The 24,128-nt window shown below is 43.1% G+C and overlaps 1 protein-coding gene across 2 annotated transcripts in view; it reads right to left on the reverse strand.

The window, feature by feature from the left end:
• Positions 1–881: 881 nt before the first annotated feature.
• Positions 882–24,128, reverse strand: part of kcnh3 (potassium voltage-gated channel, subfamily H (eag-related), member 3) — a 182,437-nt gene continuing 159,190 nt past the window's right edge. For both annotated transcript variants that reach the window (XM_085136252.1, XM_085136253.1), the window contains 5 exons: positions 15,601–15,815; positions 8,679–8,935; positions 8,162–8,262; positions 8,015–8,067; positions 882–6,278 (listed from right to left, as the gene is read on the reverse strand). In XM_085136252.1, coding sequence (XP_084992378.1) covers positions 5,301–6,278; positions 8,015–8,067; positions 8,162–8,262; positions 8,679–8,935; positions 15,601–15,815 — 1,604 coding nt within the window. In that variant the 3' untranslated portion in view covers positions 882–5,300. The remainder of the gene's footprint in view (positions 6,279–8,014; positions 8,068–8,161; positions 8,263–8,678; positions 8,936–15,600; positions 15,816–24,128) is intronic.

Here is a 24,128-nt window from a genome sequence, read left to right on the forward strand (position 1 = left end):
CACTTGTATGTGTATAAAAAGTACCATTAGTTGCCATGTAATCTGTATAAAACAGATCCTGTAAGGTTGTCAGTTTTACCTTTAAAAACCTTCCAGTAACCGTGTAACACTGTTGTGTTTGGGCTTAACTGTCTTACCCAAAGAACTGACATTTGCAAAGTTTAAACTCTGGAGTCACTACACAGCAAGTCAACGCTTCATTTTCTGCATAAAATAATTGAAACATGTAGGCACTGGTAGCATTCTAGGCCAAAGAAAACACAAGGTGCCAGTTTGAACCTTCATCTATTTGAAACACTCAAGCTTTTAACAGAATAACTGTAATTCCAAGGTGTGTGATCCTTCATTTGAAAATGTACCAATTTAGCATGCAGCAAAAAGAAAAACCTAACCTGGTCACTGACAACCCCACAGGTGTTATGAAGGCTAATAAAGCATAAATAATAAATACAAGCCTAGTTGGATGTGGCCTTTTACCCACGTGCACACATTATAATACTTTAAGCTATTTGCCATGTTAGCCATTAGTCTGTGGGCAAATTTGGGTTGTTAAAGAGTAGAAGAACCATAAATTTATTTTTAGGGATTTTGAGCAATTGGGAAGCTTTTAGCACAAGAAACCTCAAAATGTGTTATTAAGCATGCAGTGAGTAGAACGGCCAGAAGTGTTCTTGTTCTTAGTTCAGTGGGTGTCAGAAACAAATGGGGCCACTTCAAATGAAAAGTGGATGATTACCTGAGGCACAAAGATTGGAGTCCTGCATGGAGCCCCTGTTGGTTTTCAGTGAGAAGCCCACTTTTACACTTACAGCTGCTGACACTTTCAGCCCAAGGGGCACATGTTTTCTGACATCATAACAGAACCATATTTGATGGCTTTACTTTAATAAATATTTTGTTTAATAAAACATAAATACTTAATTTATCAAAAAGGAAAAAAAATAGGGACGTGTTTTTGAGGCAACTGACTCACAATACACTCTAGCTGAAACTTGGAAAGTGGCTTAAAAAATATTATTTACAGTTTACTTCTTAGAGAATAGCCATTAACCTCAGTTACGTGAATAATAGTTTCCAAGAGAAACACAAGAGACGGAGAGCTTACAAAACAACACTTCTTTATTGTTATACAGTATGTAATCCTTGTTAATGTTTTTTTTTTTTTAATGTAACAGCAGTCTTTAATAAAATACATTTGTAAGCAAACAGCCTTCAATTGGGCAGGCTGGTTTCTACTCCCATGAGCCCTCTGCTCTGGATAGTTCAAAGCAGGCACATTTCTCATGCAAAAAAGAAAATAAAAAGAAGTTTTGACATGCATTGAATTAAAACCTTTTAGGTACCCTCCCCAGCCACCAGTTCTTGTTTAGTCAATCTTTGTGAAAGTGTAAAGAGTCCAGTTAGTCACCACCTCCCTTGCTCCCATTAAAGAAAATAAAAGCCAGAAATCTGACTGTTCATATATATACAAGTAACATGGTCCTAAAGCACCTCACAAAGCCAAAAAAAAAAAAAAGTCCTGAGACCTCCAGCTTGATGCAGCCTGGATGTTGCAGTTTTAGGGTTTGGCTGCTTTCACGTACCAACATGAAGTCATTAGAGGAATAAGAGATGAAGAATGTGTGTGCTACATATGAACTCGGGGAAGGTTTCGCTCACTCGCTCTGGAAAGGATCCAGTTAGACGTTTAGAAAGCAAACCTTCCCCCACAGTCTGTTTTTGTTACATCGTCCAGACATGCAGAATATTTCCTCGCCGCTTTTTCAGCAAAAATAAATACATACACAGCCGTATTAAATAAATAAATACAATACGTTTTAGATAAAGGTGCAAGTGTTCCCCATAGATGATGGCTTTCTGTGTAAATTTCGATCCAGATGTTTGCCTGTAATCGACAGGTGAAGAACTTTAGGGAAATCAATGTCTGTATGGAGAAGGCACGAATGGCTAATGGCTAAAGCTCAGTGGTGATGTGGGAGTTCGATATACAATCTGATAGGCTGGTTGTCAACCGTCATCATAATGATGAACAGTGATACAGGGGTAGTGTTTGATATTAGCTTTTCCCTACATTTTGTCCACAAATCTGTCTTCTCTCTTTGGCATACAATCCAAACACTCGCCTACACTTTTCCAAAGTGACCGATCGTAACTGTGCTCAAATTCTTTTGATCTGGAAAGAAAATGTGGATGCAAACTCATCGAGAGTGAAACAATGTGACAAGAATTCCCCAGAAAGACAGCCCCTTCCCCAAAAGACGAACATTATGACTGCTAACTTTAAGATTAGGTTGATTATAGTTGATGTAAGGATGTCCACACCGTAGAACAGGGGTGGGCAATTCCAGGCCTCGAGGGCCGGTGTCCTGCAGGTTTTAGAGCTCACCTTGGGTCAACACACCTGAATCACATTATTAGTTCGTTACCAGGCCTCTGTAGAACTGCAGGAGCTAATTTAGCCATTTAAATCAGCTGTGTTGGTTCAAGGACACATCTAAAACCTGCAGGGACACCGGCCCTCGAGGCCTGGAGTTGCCCACCCCTGCCCTAGAATGAAAGTAGCCTGCTTGAGATATGAGCTGATAGGCTGCTTGTCAACAGCATCATGATGCTGATGAGCAGTGACACGGGGAATGTTTGATGTTAGCTTTTCCCTACACCTTTGTCCACGAATCTGTCTTTTCAAAGTTCTCAGAGTTCCTACACCGGCCTCGATCTGCTTAACCAGCAGTGCAAAGCTCTCCGCTTATTTTATTCTGAAATGCAACCAAATAGTATCTGTAATAAAGTTCTTGGATTCTATTAGAGTAGCACAGGATGATTTATAATGTAGAATGAGACTGATTTATCTTTAACTGGTGGAGTTCAGTTGATAATTGTCTGACACAATCTGCCTTAGACCCCCTCCCTCCCTTAAACTAGCTATCTTTTGAATGGTTACCCCTCCTAAACCACATTATGTTTATCCAAACTAGTAGTCTATTTTTCCGGTGCATGCATTCCTCGTGTTGTGTAAATGTTGCATTTAGCTACATCAGCAATATCGGTCCATTCCAGTTAAATAACTATACTTAAAGTTGTGTGTGAATGTGAGAGTGAATGAATAGTGGTATTGTAAAGCGCTTTGAGGGGTCCTGAAAAGCGCTATATAAATGCAATCCATTATTGTTATTATTATTATTATTATTATTATTATTAAAGTGTTCTGGAAAACCTCTTCTCTTCAGCAGCCAACAGAAGAAACAAGTATTCAGCCATTGTCAAGTTTTACTGTTAGACAAGAGACCAGGCAACTTTTTTTAATCTTCTGCTATCCAATTTTGGTGAGCTTTTGGGAATTATAGAATCAGTTTCCTGTTCTTGGCTGACAGGAGTAATCTTCTGCACCTGCTTCACGGTTTCATGTATTGTGCAGATTGATTCTATCAGATTGAAGCAGTCTGGCCATTCTTCTGTGAACTCTTGCATCGAGAACAGTTTTTCACGCGGTCGTCTCTTTCTTGCCATTCTCTGTAAACGTGGGGAAGTCCCAGTGGATCAACAGTTTCTGAAATAGTCTGAAATTCAGCAGGTCTGCATGTCTAAATGCATCGAGTTGCTGCCATGTGATTGGTTGACTAGATATTTGCGTTAACAAGCAGTGGTTAGGTTGTTAATTTTAACACTTACATTCTGGTTTGTATTTAGTCTTTATGGACACAGTATACAGTAGTACTTTGACTACATAGTAATCTATTATTATATGAAGAAAAAAAAAAAGATCCTCTGGATCTTTCTATGAACAAAAAAGGATGTGACTTGCAGAATCCTTCTTTGATTCAGTTAGTTCCTGATCGAAGGGTTTGGAGTAAGGTTCAATGTTTCTGGCAGAAAACCTTGAAGGCAAACACCACCCATCTTCTTTGGATCTACACGAATCATGCATTCGAATCTGAATTCAGACGTGGACGGTATGAGAAATGACGCTAACGCAGAAGAAAACCTAAACCTGCATTCTTTCTAATGGCCACCATGGGGCGATAGCTGTGGTTGCGCAGACTTTTGGTGCTAGTGTCAGAAAATGATAATCATGCTTGAACTCTGTGAACCTCAAGGCCCTCTGTATTGTAAGGTAAAGACTCTACATTAATACTTTTATATAAATTGTATAAAAGTAATAATTCTATAAAGAACTTTTTAGAAATTGTGGTCATTCTAAGAGTCAATAGGATTCCCTGGGGTAGCTTGACAAGTCAGTGAGCACGTGGTTTCACAGCCAGAACTGCCCCTTGCTTGTTATGTTCAGTTCCCAAAAGCCGAGATGACGACTCATCTCAAGGCTTCAAAGCAGGACTTCACAAACCTGGGGATAAGGTCACAGTGGCTGCATCGATCTTTTATACTGTCTGTGGATTCAGAATGTCAGTTTTTTTGTTTTGTTTTTTTTACAGGCTGTGACAAGTTTGCATTCCTGAGTTAAAACCAAGCTCAACATCTTCTTTGTGAATGTGTGTAATGGGCATGTAATCGATTCTTGGCTCACCTGTGGCTTGGGTGATAAAGCAGGCTGCAAACAAATCACCAGGTTTTCTTGGTGAAGACACTGAATCCCCAAGTTGTTCCCAAATGCAGTGCGGCGCCACACTAATGACAGTTCTGCTGTCATTGGTGTGTGTGTGTGTGTGTGTGTGTGAAAGGGGGCAATAAGAAACATTGTAAAAAACACTTTGTAGAACCATTTAGTCTGAGGTTATTCGATAAAAAGCTGTATTTTTTTTTTACCAGTCCAGGGGCAGATAACTGCATTCCCCCCAAAAATAATCCCATTGATGAAGCAAAGGAACCTTCCAGGTGAGGAGACTGAGACCACTGAAGGGCTTACATTCTTAGTCCCAGTGTAGTTGGCTTGGATTATCTAGTTTGGGTAAAGACGCGTTTCCTGCTGAGATGCATGTGTTTGTGCCTGCCCTTTGAAGAGGAGACCTACTAGGATTAAAAAGCGATAGAGCTTCATCAGGGTGAAGAGATAAATAGATGTGCTCTGGCTCTGCAGTGTTTGACTCATGCTACTGGATCATTGATGCTATAAGACTGTTTGTGCTATTGTAATTCTGTAGAGGAAAGCATTCCTTCACACTGTATTTTGTGTTTACCTGTCTGTCCGTCTGGCATCTCCTGCCTGACAAATGTCTTTCTGTGTGAAATGGACCAGCTTTCTGTTCCCTGTGTTTGTTGTCTTTACCTTGCACCTGCTCTGACCTCTTTAAACTCTTGTCCTACATCTTTCCTGCTACTTGAATGACATCTTTTGCACAGGCTGTTCATAATGCTGGCTCCTCTTCATCAATGAAACTGATGTGCTCTGAGGAGGACTTCTCCTCTTCCAGGTGTCGTCCCCGCTCCTGCATCTCCAGCTCCTGGGGGTGAGAAACGGGTCTTGCCCCTCGGTAGTGTCGCTGTGAGTTGCACCAAGATGGAGTCTGGTTATCTCTTCTCCTTGCGTTTGCAACTTCCAAAGACAAGGGCAGAGAAAGACTGGAGGGATAGACAGAGGTGTTAGGGGACACAACTGGCACGGAAGGGGAAGGCCTCAGCCGATGACTTCCAGGGGAGGATGTGAGCGATGGTGGAGCTGAAAAGTGAGAGGACAGGGGAGGGTGAGTGTCCTGAGAGGCGGGTGAGATGAGCGGGCCTCTGCTGGCACAACTGCCAGGTCGGGAGAGGTGAGGTCCTTGGCATGGGGAAAAAGATGATGATGAAGAGACAGACATGGAAAAGGAGAGTGAAGGTGAAGGGGCGTGAGAGGCCAGAGGAGGCTGGTCCTGCAGCGAGGGGAAAAATATCCCGTTACTGGAGGAGGCACGGAGTCTTCGGGAGTCCACGCGCCCCTCTGGAAATCCTTCCTCTGGCGAGTGATGGTTGGAGTCAGCAGACCCCTGGCTATTGGCCCCTGGGGGCTTGGGCGGGGTCTCTGCTAATGCTGAAGGAGTTGAATTAGGCCTTTTTGGTGAGTGAGGAGTTGGGAGAAGGCATCCTGGCAAATCTGCACTCTCTGTGTCTCTGCTGTCTAACAGGGAATGAGTGTCAGGTCTCTGGTGGGAAAAAACTGTGGAAGGGGGTGGCGCCCCAGGGCAAGGGCTTGATGACAGCTGGCTGGCACTACTGGGAGGTGATGTTAAATTTGGCATCATGGTCATCAGGACTGGCTGTGGTGCCATTTGGAGGAGGGGCTTGAGCAGGCGTGTCATTTCCTGCAGCTCCTGACTGAGCTTGGAAACTTGTTTAGACAGACCGTTCATCTGTGAGGTGAAGAGAGAGATCGTATTAACGCCGGAAAACCAGAAGAACAGTTCATGCAAATTCGGTATGACAATTCAGCACCATGGTTGAAAAATATCAAAAAATCCTTTAATCCTTGTTTGCATAAAACATAATTAGGTACTACATGACATTCACCATGCAGGTTACATTTTAAAAGTCCCTTTATCATACATTTAGTTCAGTTTTAGTCAGTTTTGAGTCTGTTCAGCCTCATGTTCACTTAAATATTCACATCAGCCCTGAGATCCAGCTGTGACTGACATTTTTCCATCAGGGACTGATTACACGCCAAATGATTCAGTGCAGGTGGATCACATGATCAGTGTGTTATGTGTGTGACGCTTGTTTGATTTAAACGGTGGCTGCTATAGTAACATACAGTAAACGTTCCAGAGAAGCTGGCTGACAGTCTGACAAATGCATTCCTGTCAACACAGTCAAAGAGTTACAAAGATGGAGATTTTATTCTGAGCTGATAATAAATCTGTGATGTAATCATGGTCTCTGTCTCTGTCTCTGTCCTTATATTTAACAACTGAATAATAAAAATTGTGCATTTTAAGTACAAAACAAAGCAAACAAATGTCCAACTAACTTGATGAATGGTTCAGGTGGAGCAAGAGGGGAAACTTTAGAGAGAGACTTGGGGTTTGTTGATTAAAACCTGCCAGTGAGCGAGAGTCTGTTATCATAGTTGAAGTTATGAAACAAAAAACTCAGCATTGTTAGAGCCCAGAGAAGTATACTATGTACAGAGTTCAACACAGCCAGACCTTTGTGTTAGCTGGTTCAACAAATCAAAGGTGGTTTCTCTCTTTACATGTGGGTGTGTTGCGAGCCACGCGACTCTTTTTCCACACAAAAAGATCCCTATGAGTGCTGCTTCGTTCAGTCGGAGATCTTATCACATGATGATGATGCTGATGATAAATCAGTGTATAAAAATCTATAAAGAACATATTATAACTGCAAAATGCAACACTGTTACAAATAAGGTCAAAGATGAATTCTGCAGAAAATTGTTAATCTGGTGATTTATCACACAGAGCAACAAAGTAATTATTTTATCACTGAACATATTTCTAAGTTTACTATAAACTGGATACATTGAAACATTAAAAGTTACTAGTCCTTAATCTAATGAAGGAGACAAAGAAAGGTCTTTGGTTTGTTGGCAGATCAAAGTGAATTCTTTTGATCTATGGAACATGTATTGTGGGTATATGCTCTGTGTTCTAGTAGCTGCAGTTCCAGGGGTGTAAAAGACTTCAAAAATATCTAACTGAGCATGAGAACAGGGAGGAAAGGTGCATTGGAAATCTGTTTGCATTTATATATCAGAAGGCGGTAAACCTTTGGTCATCTGTGTGAGAGTGAATGTGTTAGTCTGAGTCCACCAGAACAGGTTGCAGGTTGTTTTTAGGAGACCAGACTCAAAAACAAAATTGTAGACACAGCTATTGACCTTTGGCAGCTGTGATGTTCCAATCAGATTAAAAACATCATTTTTAAAATATCATTAGACACTTTGGGCCAGCATTCGTAACGTCAGGATTTTATCTGTATGTTTTTCCAGCCATGTCCTGCTCGTGTAGTTTGTGAAACATCCAGCTGACTAACAGAAAAATCAAACCTCTGCTGCCGAGGAAAACATTAGACCCCCGAGGCAGAAGTGTACACATGCAATTATCATCAGTGTCAAGTCAGCACTCACCTCCTCAGTCAGTTTAGACACACTCTGCTTGATCTCAGAGTGCTCACGGATCCCTACAGGCAACACACATGCAGAAGGATTAGGCCTCCGGATAAAATGTACTGTTCTGAAAAAGTACTCCAATGTGTGCGGCTGTAGGTGCGCTACCTGTGCACGGTGAGGGCGGAGGGGCAGGTGACAGGCTGGGGCTGAACTCAAACTTCTGTGTTGTGGTGGAATTGTTCTCTGTTTCAATGCCGTCCACAAATCTGTGCAGAGATTACACATGAGCGAGAGAGCATGTAAGAGGGATGTAATCAGATGAAGCTAAAGGGGCTGAAAGCTCCGTTAGTACCGTTTGGATCTTTTAACACAAACATGGAAAAAGTCCTTCATCAGCAGCTTTGCATCACACAACACTGCACACAGAGAGGTCGTGACACATCTCTGCACACACATAGGCATGGTTGCTCTGCACGCATGCACATTAGTGCATTGCAGTGTGTGAGAACCTACATGCCTTCCAACAGTAGCCGAGCCCCATGTGATTCACCAGCACTGTAATCTAGTGGTTGCCATGGCAGCCAGACACCTATACTGCGGCACTTTGCTCAATTGCTCCTCTCTGACTATGATGTTTTGAATCAATCTTCAGTTTCACACTATGTGTGTCTGTGTGTTTTACCTGGGGCTGAGTTCAGGTGGTGCACCGCTGAAGCTCACAACTGGTATCTGCAGGGTGGAAGGGCGCAAGTGGTCGGAGGGAGCACGGAAAGGCCGAGGCGGCAGGAGAGGGGAGCGCAGGGGCGAGCTGAGGCCCCTGCTGAGATGCAGCGGGGAGCGAGGAGCTCGGGACACGGAGCTCTGCTCCTCATCACCCTCCTCATCCTCGCGGATGGACGGCAGCTTCTTCACCAAGCCACCGTTGCTCTCCCAATCCACCTGAAAGAAAGAGAGGAGGAGCTTGGATACTAAAATGGGATGAGCAGGATCAGCCCGCACACCTGCTGGATTTCTTTTATCACCATAGAATTAGTAACTGCCTTTACAATGATTGTAAAGGCAGTTACAAGCTTGAACCAGTGGATGGCAGGCAAACACAGGTTCTGTAAATCTGTAAATATGTTTTTAACATTCAGGGTATTGTTTGATTAGCAGCATATTCTTTCTTTTGAAGACTTTTGAGCTCCTTCTCTTTCAGAGGTAACTGAATGCAGGACGTGCTCTGCAGGTCTTATCAGATACCTGCTATTTGTTCCTCTAGTATACGTTGCGACCTGTACACACACTCTTAAACTTTAATCTGGAATAGCTTTGCATTCACAGTTCAAGCTAACCCTGATTTCTTATACATGGCCTCTTGTGCAACAAGCCTTTCCTCCATTTTTAAGCCACCTTCCTTTGATTTCTTCACAAAAAAGAAAGAGAATGTTTTTAAAAGTAGGTGGGTGGGGCTGTTGGGCTCACAGACAGGTCTATGTGTACTCAACATCAGGGATATCTGCGCTCATTACCATAATTCAAATCCAGAGTAGCCTGAAGCCCAAGCTTTATGCTCAGTGAGAAGATGTGTGCTTTTAAGAAGCGACTCTCGAAACAAATCACCAACTTGACCAGCGTCTCTGATCAGATTCTGGTGGTTAGTTTGTTATTTTTATAGCTGTAAGTTTAAATTCAGTGGTGACTTTTTTTAATTTAAAAGTTATCCTGGATACACAAGGCTTCATAAGATTACAGTTTTCAAAAATCGGTTGGGAACCTCGGCTGTATCAGTGCGGCACTGGTTAATTTCCATTTTGACTGTTGATTGGCTGTTCTGAGCAGGATAACCACCTCTTTTAATTCAAAATTCTTTGAGAGCCATGTCACCTCCTTACATCATGTTTACCTGTACACACACTGCCCTCAATATATATGAAACTTTGCGCATGTTTAATGTGAACAACATTACATAAACGTTATTAACGGAGTTGTATTTGATCGCTGGCTCACACAGATTGGCTATGTGCCTATTTGGCATACAGATTACACTCAATCAGTCAACTACAGTTACTTACACCTGATCTCGACTCGTTATGTGTATAAAGCACACCTGTTCAAAGAATCTTTTTCTTCCATTCCAACTTCTAAACCTTAAGAGGTGGAAACATTACGCTTTGAGCTGTTTTTCTGACACAGGGTACAGGAGATCTTCAGCACGCTGAGGGGCGTAACGGGAGTAACGGAATACATGTACCGCCGTTACGTATTTAAAATACAAAATATGAGTAACTGTATTCCGTTGCAGTTACCGTTTAAAAAGGTGGTATTTAGAATACAGTTACTTTGTTGAAATAAATGGATTACACGGCGGTACTTCCCTGTTTCATATTGTGGCGGGTCAGGACTGTTCGGGTTTTGTTTGACAGCTACGTTCTTTTGTTCCAGGCGGCAGCGTTACGGTTGCCATGGTTACAGGGTGATGCTCTCTCTCTGCGTGTTTCCTAGGTGAGAGAGGCCTTGTTGTTGTTGTTGTGCTAAGCTAATAGGCGGAATGCTACAGGTATAGCTCTAAAGCATAGGTGTCAAACTCTGGCCCGTGGGCCAAATTTGGCCCGCAGCCTAAATACATTTGGCCCGCGAAGCCATACCAAATTATTATTAGAGCTGGCCTACTGGTATTATACAGCTAATATATATATATATATATATATATATATATATTGTTTAGTATTAAGCTTTGCTTGTTCAATATTCAGTTTTTCAGCAAAACTTGTTTGAGGCCATAAGAAGAGATTCATTCTTAAATCTGGAGGAAGATTTTTTTGTCAATAAATATTAATGTTAGCCCGCGACCTTGTTCCAGTTTTGAATTTTGGCCCACTGTGTATTTGAGTTTGACACCCCTGCTCTAAAGAATGTAGCATCATAGGCAGTGTAGTCCGTGCTGCAGGGAGAATGGACTGCCATACCCGTTATGTGTCTGTGAGCGAGGGAGGGAGAAAAAGGAAAAGTACGAGCTGTCATCGAGCAAAAACGGGAGCTGGAAGCATGTAAATATAATAATAACCACTGCAGCCAAGAAGAGTGCCTGACGAGCCCAGTTGTAAGTAAGCTATTAAGACTCGACTGTACACCGTGTTCGTGTTTTCTTCCAAAAACAATAAGTTCCGTTGGAGCAGCCGTTCAACGCCTCTCTCTGTCTCTCCTAGCAAAGTTGACCCAGACAACAAAGTAAAGCTAGTTTTCGGCTACGAGCCCGACACAGAACCCGACGTATTAGCCAGAGGTCCCTTTACTACGGTTCGGAGCCGCGGACCTTCAGTAACAGTAATAAATCACAGCAATAGTACATTCATGTAGTTGTAAACAGCATGATAATATATTAAGTAATCCAAAGTATTCAGAATACGTTACTCTCATTGAGTAACGTAACGGAATACGTTACAGAATACATTTTGGGGCATGTATTCTGTAATCTGTAATGGAATACATTTTAAAAGTAACCTTCCCAACACTGTCCTTTCCTCAGCTAGAACACTAATGATGTGCTGTGGCCGGCGGGTCTTCCAGCACGACAACAATCTAAAACATATCATTAAGGCAACAAGGAGCAGCTTAAGACAAAGCACATTAAGGTCATGGAGTGGCCTAACCAGTCTCCAGACCTCAGTCTGTGGAGGGAGCTGAAGCTTTGAGTTACCAAGCAGCAGCCAGGAGTTTCTGTAAAGCGTGCCAAAATCCCAACTGGACTGGTTCTTATATAGATGTATGTTTTTTTCTGGCCTTTTGGTTGATAGTCTGTCTCAGGAGGTCATTTACTCATTGGAAGGTGGTTGGTTTGATTCCTGGCTGGTCTAGTCTGCATGCCACAGTAACCTTGGTCAAGGTAGAGAACCTAGATTTGCACTCTAATGCATCTGTTGAAGTGTGAATGTTAAATAAAACGAAAGCTCTTAAGTAGAAAAAGTGCTCGTGTGAATGACACATATTGTAGAACGGCACTATTATACGAACCAGGCCATTCACCATTTGATGTGTGGGTGGCTTTCTTTTTATTACAAATAAAGGTGCACAGAAGGCATATTTCAGATTTGCATTTAAGGTTCTTGCTTTAGTAGTATTGAGATGGGTTTAAATTCTTGATTGCTGACATCACAAGCAGCTTTTAATGAGGACTTCGCACTGTGTGCCACAGTCACCCTTGAGTGATTGTGTCAGATGCAGACATGTGAGGGAACAATCTGAAAGAGATGTGCAGAGGCTTATGGCGAACGGCTGAATGCCAATTATTTCTCATTTTTGTTTTTGAGAATCTGTTTGTCTCTTTGTCTTTGCCAGACTCCAAAAAAAGAGTCTGTCATGCTACATTTAATACAGATCGCTGCATCACACTTTTCCCACCCCTCATCACACACACACATACACACACACTCCTCTGACAGTTACAGTCCCAAGCCTCCCCAGTTTCCCATCAGCCTTGTCCCTGCTTATGAAGTGAACAATTTAGGCTCTGATCAGCGTTGGTGCAGGGCTGGAGAAATTCAAGGGAATGAAATTTAAGTGGAAAAAACCAAAGACTGGTTCAAAATGTATTGAATCACAGGCTACACAAACAACTGAGAGTGTGTTGTGGTAGTTTGTGAGATAAGTGCGACTGACTTGTAGGAGAGCTCTAGCTCCCAGTAGCATGTTTACTCTAGCCACCCCAAAAAATCAATAATTTTGTAAAAATGTACAAATTTCAGTTACTTGTGTCAAACAGTGGCTCTTCACTCAAGGTCAGAATGAGCGTAGCAGTGCTGCTAGTTTATTAAACCAGCAGTTTCACCTGTACAGGCTTCAAAATAATGACATCGCCCATACTCTAGCACACAACGCCTGGTGCAGTGTTATGAATGTATTTGAGCCAACACCCCTGTGCTTTCCCTTTCCCCCCTGCACTCTCCCCTCCTCCCCTCCTTCCCTGCCTGCTCAGCATCCTCCCTTTTTTCCCTCCTCTGTCCCCAGTGCCCTCCACTCAGCCAGCTCCCCCCTTCCATACCTGTGCCACTGTAATTTATTTTTAGCTTTCCTGTTCTATTCTTAGCTCCCAGCTCTGGAGCACACCAAGGAGCTGCGATGCGATGCGGGGGTGTGATAAGTGTGCACTTGCCGCGTGCTGCCATCCTCTTGCTCAACTGTGTGCGAGAGTGTGGGGGAGTTTGCATCATGTGTGCGGCTGGTTCGGGGCTGGGGGCAGAGATTTGGAAGCATGAAAGCTGATGCATGTATAGTAACTCATATGTGCTCTCAAGGGCAAGGATAAGCAAGTTGGTCCCCTGTGAGAATGGCCATAGAGTTAAAAACTTGTTCCAATATGTCTTTTCAGCAGCACAGTTCTGTGCGTGCTGTGCTCTGGCTGGTCATGCACATCGCATTTTTTCGCCCAAGGCTCTGGGGGGTTATGACAGTTAGTCTGCAACCAGTGCATCAGCAGTGAACCATCATTTATGCAATGGAGACTCTTTCTCATCTTTCCTGCTTCATAAACCCTTTCTTCATCCCCCCAGCACATCTTGTTTTGAACACCGTCATTCATCATATAAGTTTGTAGATTGAAATACTACTTAAGTGAGGAAGAGGCTGCTGAATGTCTGCAGGCTTTATCTTCCATTTTCCACCAGTCTTGTCTTGGATACCTATGCAAATTCCCCTCCTGGGATGCACATACCAGAATGTTTTTTTTCCACACTAATAACCAGGATGGACATCTGTAACCCAGAACTAAAATATGCACAGCAGATTGTGCATCTAGAATAATACATCCTCTAGTCACACACCAACATGTTCACACTCCGCAGTAAGTGTGTTGATCCCTGGAGAAGCAAACTGCACTGCAGTAGAGTAGCAGAGAGTAAGAGCAGGAGAGAAAACAAGCTAACCAAAACCCCCCCTTCATCTTTCTTTCTTCTCCTCCTCCTCCCTTTCTTTTACTCAGCTGGCAGAGCTATTTATATTAAGCAGGATCCAATCTTAGCATCAGCCGTGGGGGGACAGCCAGTCAGGGAGAGCCCGTGCTCCCCTCCTGCTCTATTTTTAGTAACAGGACAACTTCAAACAGCAACACTGAGCTATTTTTGTCCCTACACTTTTTTCCCTACATCCGCTGCTGCTGCAGCACCAGCCAAACGCAGTGTGTGTGTTGATGGAAGCAGGGAAAATGCCTTTCATGGCTGGGGTTGTCAGAGTGTGTGTGCACACATCTGGGTATTTTAAAGTATTGGTGGTAGAATGCTCATGTATACCTTATATATACACCTGCTCACTTGGAATACGTGAATTTCCCCAATGAGGGACAATAAAGGATATTTCTGTTCTGTTCTAATCATTCATGTGACCTTTGTTAAGGTGATTATCTCCTCAGGTTACTCATAAATGTTCCTCATTGGACTGTCAGTCTGCACATTTAGTGTTGTGACTAATCTGGTGGGCTGTTTAATTAAAACTGTTCCTATTAAAATCTATGAATGTGCACTATTCACAGACTAGCCTTATGCCATCTGCACGTGCATCTGCCTTTCTTACAGGAACATTTTGGTAAATGGTAACTAGACTGGTTGTATAGATATAGCACTACATAACCAGGTCACAGTACACACACACAGACACTATTCTACTCTACCTGAGCACTTAAAGCACTTTCATCTGCATGTCTCATTCACACAAGCAAGTGCTTTCTACCTAATATTCACACACATTCATACTCTGATTAATTCAAATTGAATTTAATTTTTTTATACAGCACCAAGTCACAACAACAGTCAATTCCAGATGGGTTATGTTATAAAGTAAAGACCCCACGATAATACAGAGAAATCTTTTGAGCAAGCACTTGGTGATAACGGGAAGGAAAAACTCCCTTTTACGAGGAAGCCTCAAGCAGAACCAAGCCAAGGATGAGGCAGCCATGTGCCATGACCAGTTGGGGGTGAAGGGAAGGGGGATGGAACAAAAGGCACACTCTGGAAGAAGTCATTTATGATGTGATAAACACGTCAGTATCTTGGCCTACTATGGCATGCAGACTAGAGGAGCCACGGATCAAACTACCAACCTCCCGATTAGTAGATGACCGGCTCTACCTCCTGAGCTACAGCCACCACTGATGGATGTAAACATTTATCTTATATACAGTCCATAATAAATCTGACTGAGAATGACTTGTAACAGCTTGTAGATTGAAAGGTCACAAGGTGTAAAGAATATCCTGTTTCATAATTTACTAAATGAACTATATGATGTATTGAACAAGACTTAAAACTAGTAAGTTACTAGTAAAACTATCAGAGAAGGTGTTACAAGGTCATAAGTAGAATTATTTTAATTTTCATAGATGTCCATATATAATCTTAGATCTTTACACAAATAAAGCAGTATGTGCTATTAGATTGTGGGTCTTTTATAGATCATTTCTGGTCAGTATTTGGAGCTGTTTAATGACCACAGAGGTGAACTCTACTCCATTTCAAATTTAGCTCAAGTGTACTTATTTTTAAATGTGCAGTAGACTAACAAAAACGTTCACAAGTTCACTGACAAACGCACATAAACAGTAAGTCCATCATGAATCTACTACAGGTACTCACATCAGCCCCGTGGCCCTCTCGTAGATTGTAAGTCAGGTCATGTTGTATCTCGCTGATGAACTTCTGGGCATACTCAGGGTAAAGGCGGAGAACCTCTCGGAGACCCTTGAGGCTGATATACTGCAGGTCACAGTAAGTCAGGGCCTTGACATTAGCGTTGGTTTTGATCACTTGTTCCTTCGTCAGGGAGTCTGAGCCAATTAGATCTCCTTTACCTGGGGAGGGGGATGACAAAGTGAGTTATACCTGTCTTTGAAGCAGCTGTTTAGAGGGAGCCTATTCTCACTAGCTGTCAACACCTGAGAGAACATCATCAGCCATTAAGCTTCACACACACTGACGTTCTGAGCAGCACATCGTCAAAGACAGAAGATTAAAGATTTGGACCTGTGAATTCATCTCAGCAGCAGCGTGGGAACATGTGTTTGTATATGTCTAATGTACCTGCAAACCCTGGTCCCTTTAATTTATATAAACCAACACCACTTGCATAAAGCAGCACAGTGTAACTTACTTTGGTAAGCTTTACCATATATTAGCACACTAGTAGCCTGTGCTGCTTATATGCCTTCACACAACTGGTTTCTTATGAAACATACTGTACAACCTTAGCAGAGTAGAGCAGCCAAGGACCGAATTAGTAGATACAAGCAATCTACTAATTGGAAGGTCTAGGCCTAGTCCAGGTTTGGCAGTTGCCAGGAGAACGGTACTTATCTGACTGCATTGTGCCAAGTGTACAGTTTGATGGAGGGGGGATTATATGGTGTGCTTGTTTTTTAGGAGCTGGGCTCAGAGTTTCAGTGAAAAAAAAGCATACCAAAACATTTTGAATAACTTTATTCTCTCAACTTTGTGGGAACAGTTTGGGGATGGCCTCTTCCTGTTCGAACGTGACTGTACACCAGTGCACAAAGCAAGGTCCGTAAAGACATGGATGAGTGACTTACACCTTTGGGATCATTTAGAGGGGAGACTGAGAGCGAGGCTTTCTCGTCCAATACCAGTGTCTGACCTCACCAATGTGATTCTGGGAGAATGGTCAAAAATTCCCATGAACGCACTCCTTAACCTTGTGAGAGCCTTCCCCGAGGAGCTATAGCTGTTATAGCTGCAGCTATGGCAGTTATGGCAGTACAGTGTAACAAAAAGAACAAACTCATTGGTTGAGGTTGGCTTACTGACTTTCACTATGCTGCCTACAAACACTTGGCTTTGTGCTGTGCTTCAGAACCATAATCATATATATCTAGTGTGCATATGTGTGTGAAGGCAGACTAGTGAACACGTGTGTATGAACACCTAAACTAAGCAAACATCCTCTAATTTATAAAAAAAAATGCTTTTTAGCACGGTGGTTAGCACTGTTGCCGCACAGCAAGAAGGTCCTGAGTTCAATTCCACCATCAGGTCTTTCTGTGTGGAGTTTGGATGTTCTCCCCGTGTGTGCGTGGGTTCCCTCCGGGTTCTCCGGCTTCCTCCCACCGTCCAAAGACATGCAGCTTGTGGGGATAGGTTAACTGGATAATCCAAATTGCCACTAGGTGTGAATGTGCGAGTGAATGTGAGTGTGAATGGTTGTCTGTCCTTGTGTGTTAGCCCTGCGACAGACTGGTGACCTGTCCAGGGTGTACCCCGCCTCTCGCCCTATGACAGCTGGGATTGGCTCCAGCACCCCCCGTGACCCTGAAAAGGATAAGCGGTAGCGGATGGATGGATGCTTTTTAGCATGTGGCTAATTGGGACAGAATCTATTTGAGACCCTAGTGAGGAGGAGAGTTTTGACTTTAGACACAATGCAAAGATGTCGCCTTTTTCTAAGCTGCTCTGTAAATAAATCACTAGAAGAAATTGTCAGAAATAACAATGCTGGTCACATTACCATGCCCCGTGTATAATTACACAATATACAGTTAGCATACAACCATACAATGTATATGAGCAGCATAGATTGCATCGATTACTACATGGATGGTTGGATGTTAGAAAGAAAATGGAAATGTGTTTGTGAGGCATCAGACAGACAAAGACCCCCCACAGTATATGGGGGGGGGGGGGGGGGTGTCAAACCAAGAAGGAACGAGGCTGCACAGCCACAACGCAAAGAAAAGAAAGAGGGGGCTGAAGAGAAAAACAAGCAGAGAGAGAACAGAGGCAAAATAGAGGGAGGCGGGGCGGAGAAGGGCAGAGGCGAGCAGGGACCTAAAAAGGGTGATGGAGTGCGGAGGTGGACTAAGAAGAGGGAGGGTGGATGACGAAAGAATCAAGAGAGAGCTGTGAGAGGAAGTGGAGAGGGACACAATGTGGGGGTGGCTGCAGACTGGCATGAGAAGAAATGGAGGGGCAGGGTGAGAAAGAGTGAGGGAAGGGGGAGAGGTAGGGCGAGCAGGAGCTCGACGCACACCACGTGAGCGACAGTAGTTACTGGACTCGGCCTTCCAGCCCTCCTGTGAACCTCGAACCACCTCGCTGTCCTGCTGCCTCTGCACTCGGCACCATCCAACTGTCATCTGCAGCCCCCACCCCGAAATCTGTGCTGCTTCTTGATTTGGCACGATGGGCCCTTCTTATGCTCCGGCTGTCTTTTTTACATCACTCACACCCCCTCCCCCCTTCCCCCCCGCAGTTCAGCACAAATGCGCTGTCACAAAGATGACGGGTGGCCAAGAGCGACAGCAGCGACAAGGAGCGCTTTGGCTCATAATCGCAGCAAAATGTTAAACTGAGCAGGTGAAAGTGATGAGGGCAGGGAACAAAGGCTTATCAACGGAGCTCAATTTATCAACGTCGTTGATTTGATACCTTGAGTAGGATTTTTCTTTTGCTCTTGATCTTTTAAAAGGCAAGTTTTCAATCAACATCTCATACTTCCCTCTTCTTATTTTACCCCTCGCTCCCATCTAGCCATCTAATAAATTAGGCATCTTGGTCTAGCATGGTGGTGTGATGAAATAAAAGGTCAATGTTTTTACTGGTGTCACATACTGTTAATTCAGTTTTAAATAATACATCGCTCCATACTCGCTGTGATTCTGTTTGATGGTCAAAGTAAAGGTCAACTGAAGACCAAATTTACAGGCTAATGTAAGCAGTACGAGATGAAGAACATTAGCCTCGGGGATGACCAACAGACCAAAATGACCCACTACGATGACACCAAGACTTCAGATGAAGTAAGTGGGTCCCTGCACTGTTCTGGACTAGCGCAGTGTCTGTATATAATTCACAGGTGTCCTCTAAAAGCATTGCATGGATGCAATCATCGAATTAATGTTTTGAAAACAGGAGGGTACAATAGGTACAATTTTTTTGCACAGTTTTCTGAATGTATTCTATAACCAGGGCAGAAAAATACCACTTCTGGGTCATTTTGACCCAGTATTTTGAGTTAGTTAGTTAGTCTTTAAATCATGTTATTTCCTGGCGGCTACTTGTTTAGGGATAAAATGTTTTTGCTCTGATAAAGTTGTATGGCACTGTCTTGAAACACTATTATTGCTAATTGGTGAGTGGGTTTATGATTCAGGATTTTCAGCCTCATACTGCAGAACAAAATAAAATAAATGGCCTGTATTTATATAGCGCTTTACTAGTCCCTAAGGACCCCAAAGCGCTTTACATATCCAGTCATCCACCCATTCACACACACATTCACACACTGAATGTGTGTGTGAAAAATAAGACCGATAATAAGACTGATAATTGTCTGTGGCTGTGACTCTAATTTATCGTGTGCAGTTGCACTTTGACACGTGATGATGTGAGACCGGCCATGGGTTTGAGATTAATCTGTTTTATTGTCCATCAGGGTCCAGAACAGTTCCTGGAAGAACACTGTACCACGGTGGGCTCCACCAGTGCAAAGAGTTCTGTGAACTTTGCAGGACTCTGCTCTTTCCACATTTCAGCATTATTAATCAAAGTGTTTTAAATCTGTTTATTATTAATGCTGGCACTGTGTTCCTAAGTTTGCTCTCTAGACAAGTGTATTGCCCCCCCCCCCCAGAAAAAAGAAACGGGTTCAAATAAATGGATGAATGGCTGCCACTGCAAATGACATTAAAGAAACTCATGCCCATACCTATCAGTCTGATCTTCCATCCTCACTGCACGTGTGCAAGCTGCTAAACTGACATGAACTAACAGTCCACCAGTGCAGCTTTCACGTCGCACAGACCAGAAAAATTAAAAGATTAAAGTAAAAAAGAAAGAAAAAAGCAGTCTCAGTGCTTTCCTAATGAAGGAATAAATAAAGTGTGAATTGTATTAAGGTGGAAACATAGGATGTAATGGTTCGCTGGTGGTTGTGATATTCATGTCTGTGGTAAAGGTGTCCTTGCAGAGCATGACTATTTGGGTTTCCACCCACACTGTGTCTGCAAATTCAGCCCTGTTTAATATTAGGCTTCTGCCTTCACATCCCCAGAGACTAACATGCACTCACACTGCATGTGCGCACACATACTGGTGCACAAACACAAACAGTATTAGAAAGGTTACATCTCTGTGTTTTCTTATGTGTGACTTTGTTTCTCAGCTCTTTTGTTTGCAGTTACATCCTTTACAATTACTTCTGGGGCTGGGCGCTACATTTAGACATGTGGAAAGTGAACTGAGGTGAGGACCAAACCGCTCTGTGGGCTGACTAGTCACAATCTGAAATTCAACTGGAAAAATCTCCAACCTAAATCGTTTTTAGCATAAAAAGCCAGCACCTGTTATGGCTTCACTCTAACAGCATGCACATCTAGAGGCACCATTAATGTTAAAACTTGGGCTGCTCCATTTAGGAGTTGCAACAGCGGATCATCTGCTTCCGTCTCACCCTACTCCTAGCATCCTCCATCGCTACAGCCATGAATCTTCTCTGTCCCACATATCAAGCTAGCGCTGCTGGCTGACTTCTGGCGTGATAAGACGTATGTCATCCAGATATGGGCCAGGCCTGGCGTAGATGGCACAGTCTATGTGATGCCATGCCATATCTGGCTCGATTGTGATTTGGTGTATGTGGCCCAGGCTCATAGAAAACAGGTCTTCCCTGGATCTGACATCAAGCTGGCACTTCTGACTGACCAGTGTCATGTCAACCAGATGTGGGCCAGGTCTGGCAATGATGGCACTATTTATGTTCCTATTTTCCTATTTTAGTTAGAAGACCCAAATGCCATGTTGCAATACTATACTGCTGTGGTGGCCAACGTTTCAAATGCAGGTTTGACAGGTTTGTGAGTGTACACTTTATCCAAAACCTAGTGACGGTTTACTGGGTACTGTAGCTCAGGAGGTAGAGCAAGTCACCTACTGATCGGAAAGTTAGTGGTTCGATCCCTCGCTCCTCTAATCTGTATGTCGAGAATGTGTATGATTGTAGTTAGGAAGCACTCAGTTTAGAGAAAGTGTGTGTGAATGTGGCATGTTATATAGAGCACTTTCAGTAATCTGGGATAGTGAAAAGCATTACATAAGAATCAGTCCATTCACTGTCTAAACAGAGTTTTATCATGTTACTTTTGCACTATTATGCACATGTTGTTATTACATGGCTTGATTAACGTACACATTAGGCTGACATCTGGGGCCAGAGCTGAAACTGTTCTGGGCCAGCACAGGGCCAGCAGTGTGTTTGCACCTGGTCTTGTGCTGGCCCATGTGTGGGCCACCAAAGGTCCATCATTCTTTGCAGCATGTGGGCCATGTGTAAGCACATTGTATGGGCCAGATCCGATCCATACCAATTTTGCTATGTGGGGTGGTTTTCCTCCTTTCCTTCTGTCTGGCAGCTCTATCGTCAACATCCTTTGTCCAGAACTTCCACTGTCCCCCCTCTGCACAGAATTGCAGCATATTTATGTTTTAAAGTAACATATTCCGCTTTTGAGAGCATATTTTTTGAGGGAAGGTCTTCCTTATTTCAAACTACATTCTATACGCATTAATACAGCATTCAATACCCTTGAGTTTTGCTTACACAGTGCCACTTCACAACAATAGTTGCCTCAAGGCTCTTTATGTTCTCAGCTAGGAAACTACAAAATCAGAGAGAAACAATACGACCCCCTATGAGCAACACTTGGCGACAGGAGGAAGCCTGAACTCCATTCTCACAGGAAAGGCATAACTTATGGGTGCTAAACCTGCATGGAGTCCAAACATGCCACCAACAGAAGAGATGATCCAGTACAGCGTATGCTCCTGTCCTAACATTTCTGAAATGTATCGCTGCCATCAAGTACAAAATGACCAGATACACCAATCAGGCAGAACATTATGAACACTGACAGGTAAAGTCAAGAACACTGATTACCTCTTCATCATGACACCTGTTAGTGGCTGGGACATATTAGGGAGGAAGTTAGCATTTTGTCCTCAAAGTTGATGTGTTAGAAGCAGGAAAAATGGGCAAGTGTAAGGCAAGTGTGTTTGACAAGGGTGATTAGAGGACTGGGTCAGAGCATCTCCAAAAGCTCTTATTGGGTGTTCGAGGTCTGCCGTGGTCAGCATCTACCACAAGTGGTCCAAATAAGGAACAATTGTGAACCAGCGATGAGGTCATGGGTGACTAAGGCTCATTGATGGACATCCTGCCATCCATGTGGATTCTACTTGGACACATACCACCTACCTAACCATTGTTGCAGACCATGTACACCAGCAAACCAGAAAGCACTAAGGGACAGAGAGGAGGATGTTACTCTCAATGTTGTTGGCGCATTTCAGGAGGACGCTGCTAATAAAGTTACACAACTACACAGTTAATTCACGTTTATTATGATACTTACAAAATACCACAGTTTTTGTCTCGGTCGTATCATTTTATTTTGCTGTATTTATCTGCGACACCTTAAAGGCCGGTCTGTGAAAATATTGTCGGACATTAAACCGGTCCGTTCCGCAAAAAAGGTTGGGGACCGCTGCTGTACATCATTTCATAGAAACGGTACTCCCTGATGGCTGTGGCCTCTTTTAGCAGGATAATGCACCCTGCCACAAAGTAGCAGACTGGTTCAGGAATGAGGAGGAGCATAACTATGAGTTTGAGGTGCTGACATGGCCTCCAAATTCCTCGGATCTCACTCCAATCAAGCATCTGTGGGACGTGTTGGACGAACGATCCATGAGGGCCCTCACAGCTTACAGGACTTAAAGGACCTGTCGCTACCATCAGTCAGATAAAACAGCACACGTTCTGGTGGAGTCCATGTCTCAATAGGTCAGGACTGTTTTGGCAGCAAAAAAAACATTTGTTGTGTTTTCTCTGCACTCTCTCAGTTACAAATAGGGTTTAAAACATTTGCCAATTGCTGCATTCTGTTTCACAATTTCCACAGAGTTACAACTTTGTTGGCAAAGAGTTTGTGCCTTCCTACACAACACACCCAGAACCGGTCGCAACAGCAAGCGGCAGGACTGAAGAACATTTCCGAACCACATTTCTCATTTGGAAGAGTCTGAGGTAATACTGTATACCAAGCTCATACTTATGTTTTCTTACTGGCATGTGGCTAGTAAGAAAGAAATCGCTCCAAGACACCCACAGTATTCACCCTGCACCACGCTCTAATTACAGCTTTTGGCTGTCAGTGAAGACATCTGACAAAAAATATTTTGAAAGCTACTAACACCCATGACAGCTCATACAGCAACATTAATCAACTTTGATGCACCTTCATACCTATTTCAAGATAGCCTATTACTTCCCATGCTTCTTGAAATCATTTTTTTAATCTTTCAAATGTTTATAAGATTTCTGTGATGTGCGAGAACCTTGATAGTTGCGCTTTCGAACATAAATCGTGGAACCATAAACGAATCATGGTGAGATTCTGAAGGGTTTTTGCTTTTCAGGTGCCTGTGAGAAGTTAAACTCTGAGGTGGAGGTGTTACTGGCTTGCAAGGAAAATGTCACTGCTCCCCTGTTGTGGGAGGTTAATAACTCAAGTGTGTGAGTAGAAGCTCCAGTCACTCTCCTGAACATGCCAGCAGAGCTGAGCTACTGTCAGGATGTGTGATAGTTTCAAATTAAAAGGGACCTACTAATCGCTAATTCAATTTCTGAGCAGCTCCTCAGTTTATCCTCTCGTTCAAACAAGCTGTTTAAAGTTCAAGCTCTGCCAACGATTTAATCACCACTAAACATTTTGGAGTCTCATAGGTACTTATGTTGATCATGTAAACTGGCTGAAAGAAACATGTTTTCCAAAAGAGCTGTGTGTCTTGTGAAAACCCGTTTCTCTCAGACACCAACCTCAACAAAAACTGCAATCCCCACTCGCTCAAGTAACACATTACTGTACTGAATTCAGTAACCAAAAGAGATTAAATCAGACACTTGTGTTCAAGTCATGTGCAGGTCTGCAAGTTCAGAAGAGTGTCGACACGATCATTCATTTTATTCTTATTGCACAAAAAGACACGGATGTGAAGCGGAAATCGGCACCCAAGCCGGGAACAGCTATCCACTGCTGACATCAGCTCTTCCAAGTATGTGGAAAGACGGAATGCCAACACAAGTCTAGTAGTGAGAA

The sequence above is a fragment of the Neolamprologus multifasciatus genome, chromosome 16 (assembly GCF_963576455.1).
Source record: "Neolamprologus multifasciatus chromosome 16, fNeoMul1.2, whole genome shotgun sequence".
In the NCBI taxonomy this organism is placed as follows: domain Eukaryota; kingdom Metazoa; phylum Chordata; class Actinopteri; order Cichliformes; family Cichlidae; genus Neolamprologus; species Neolamprologus multifasciatus.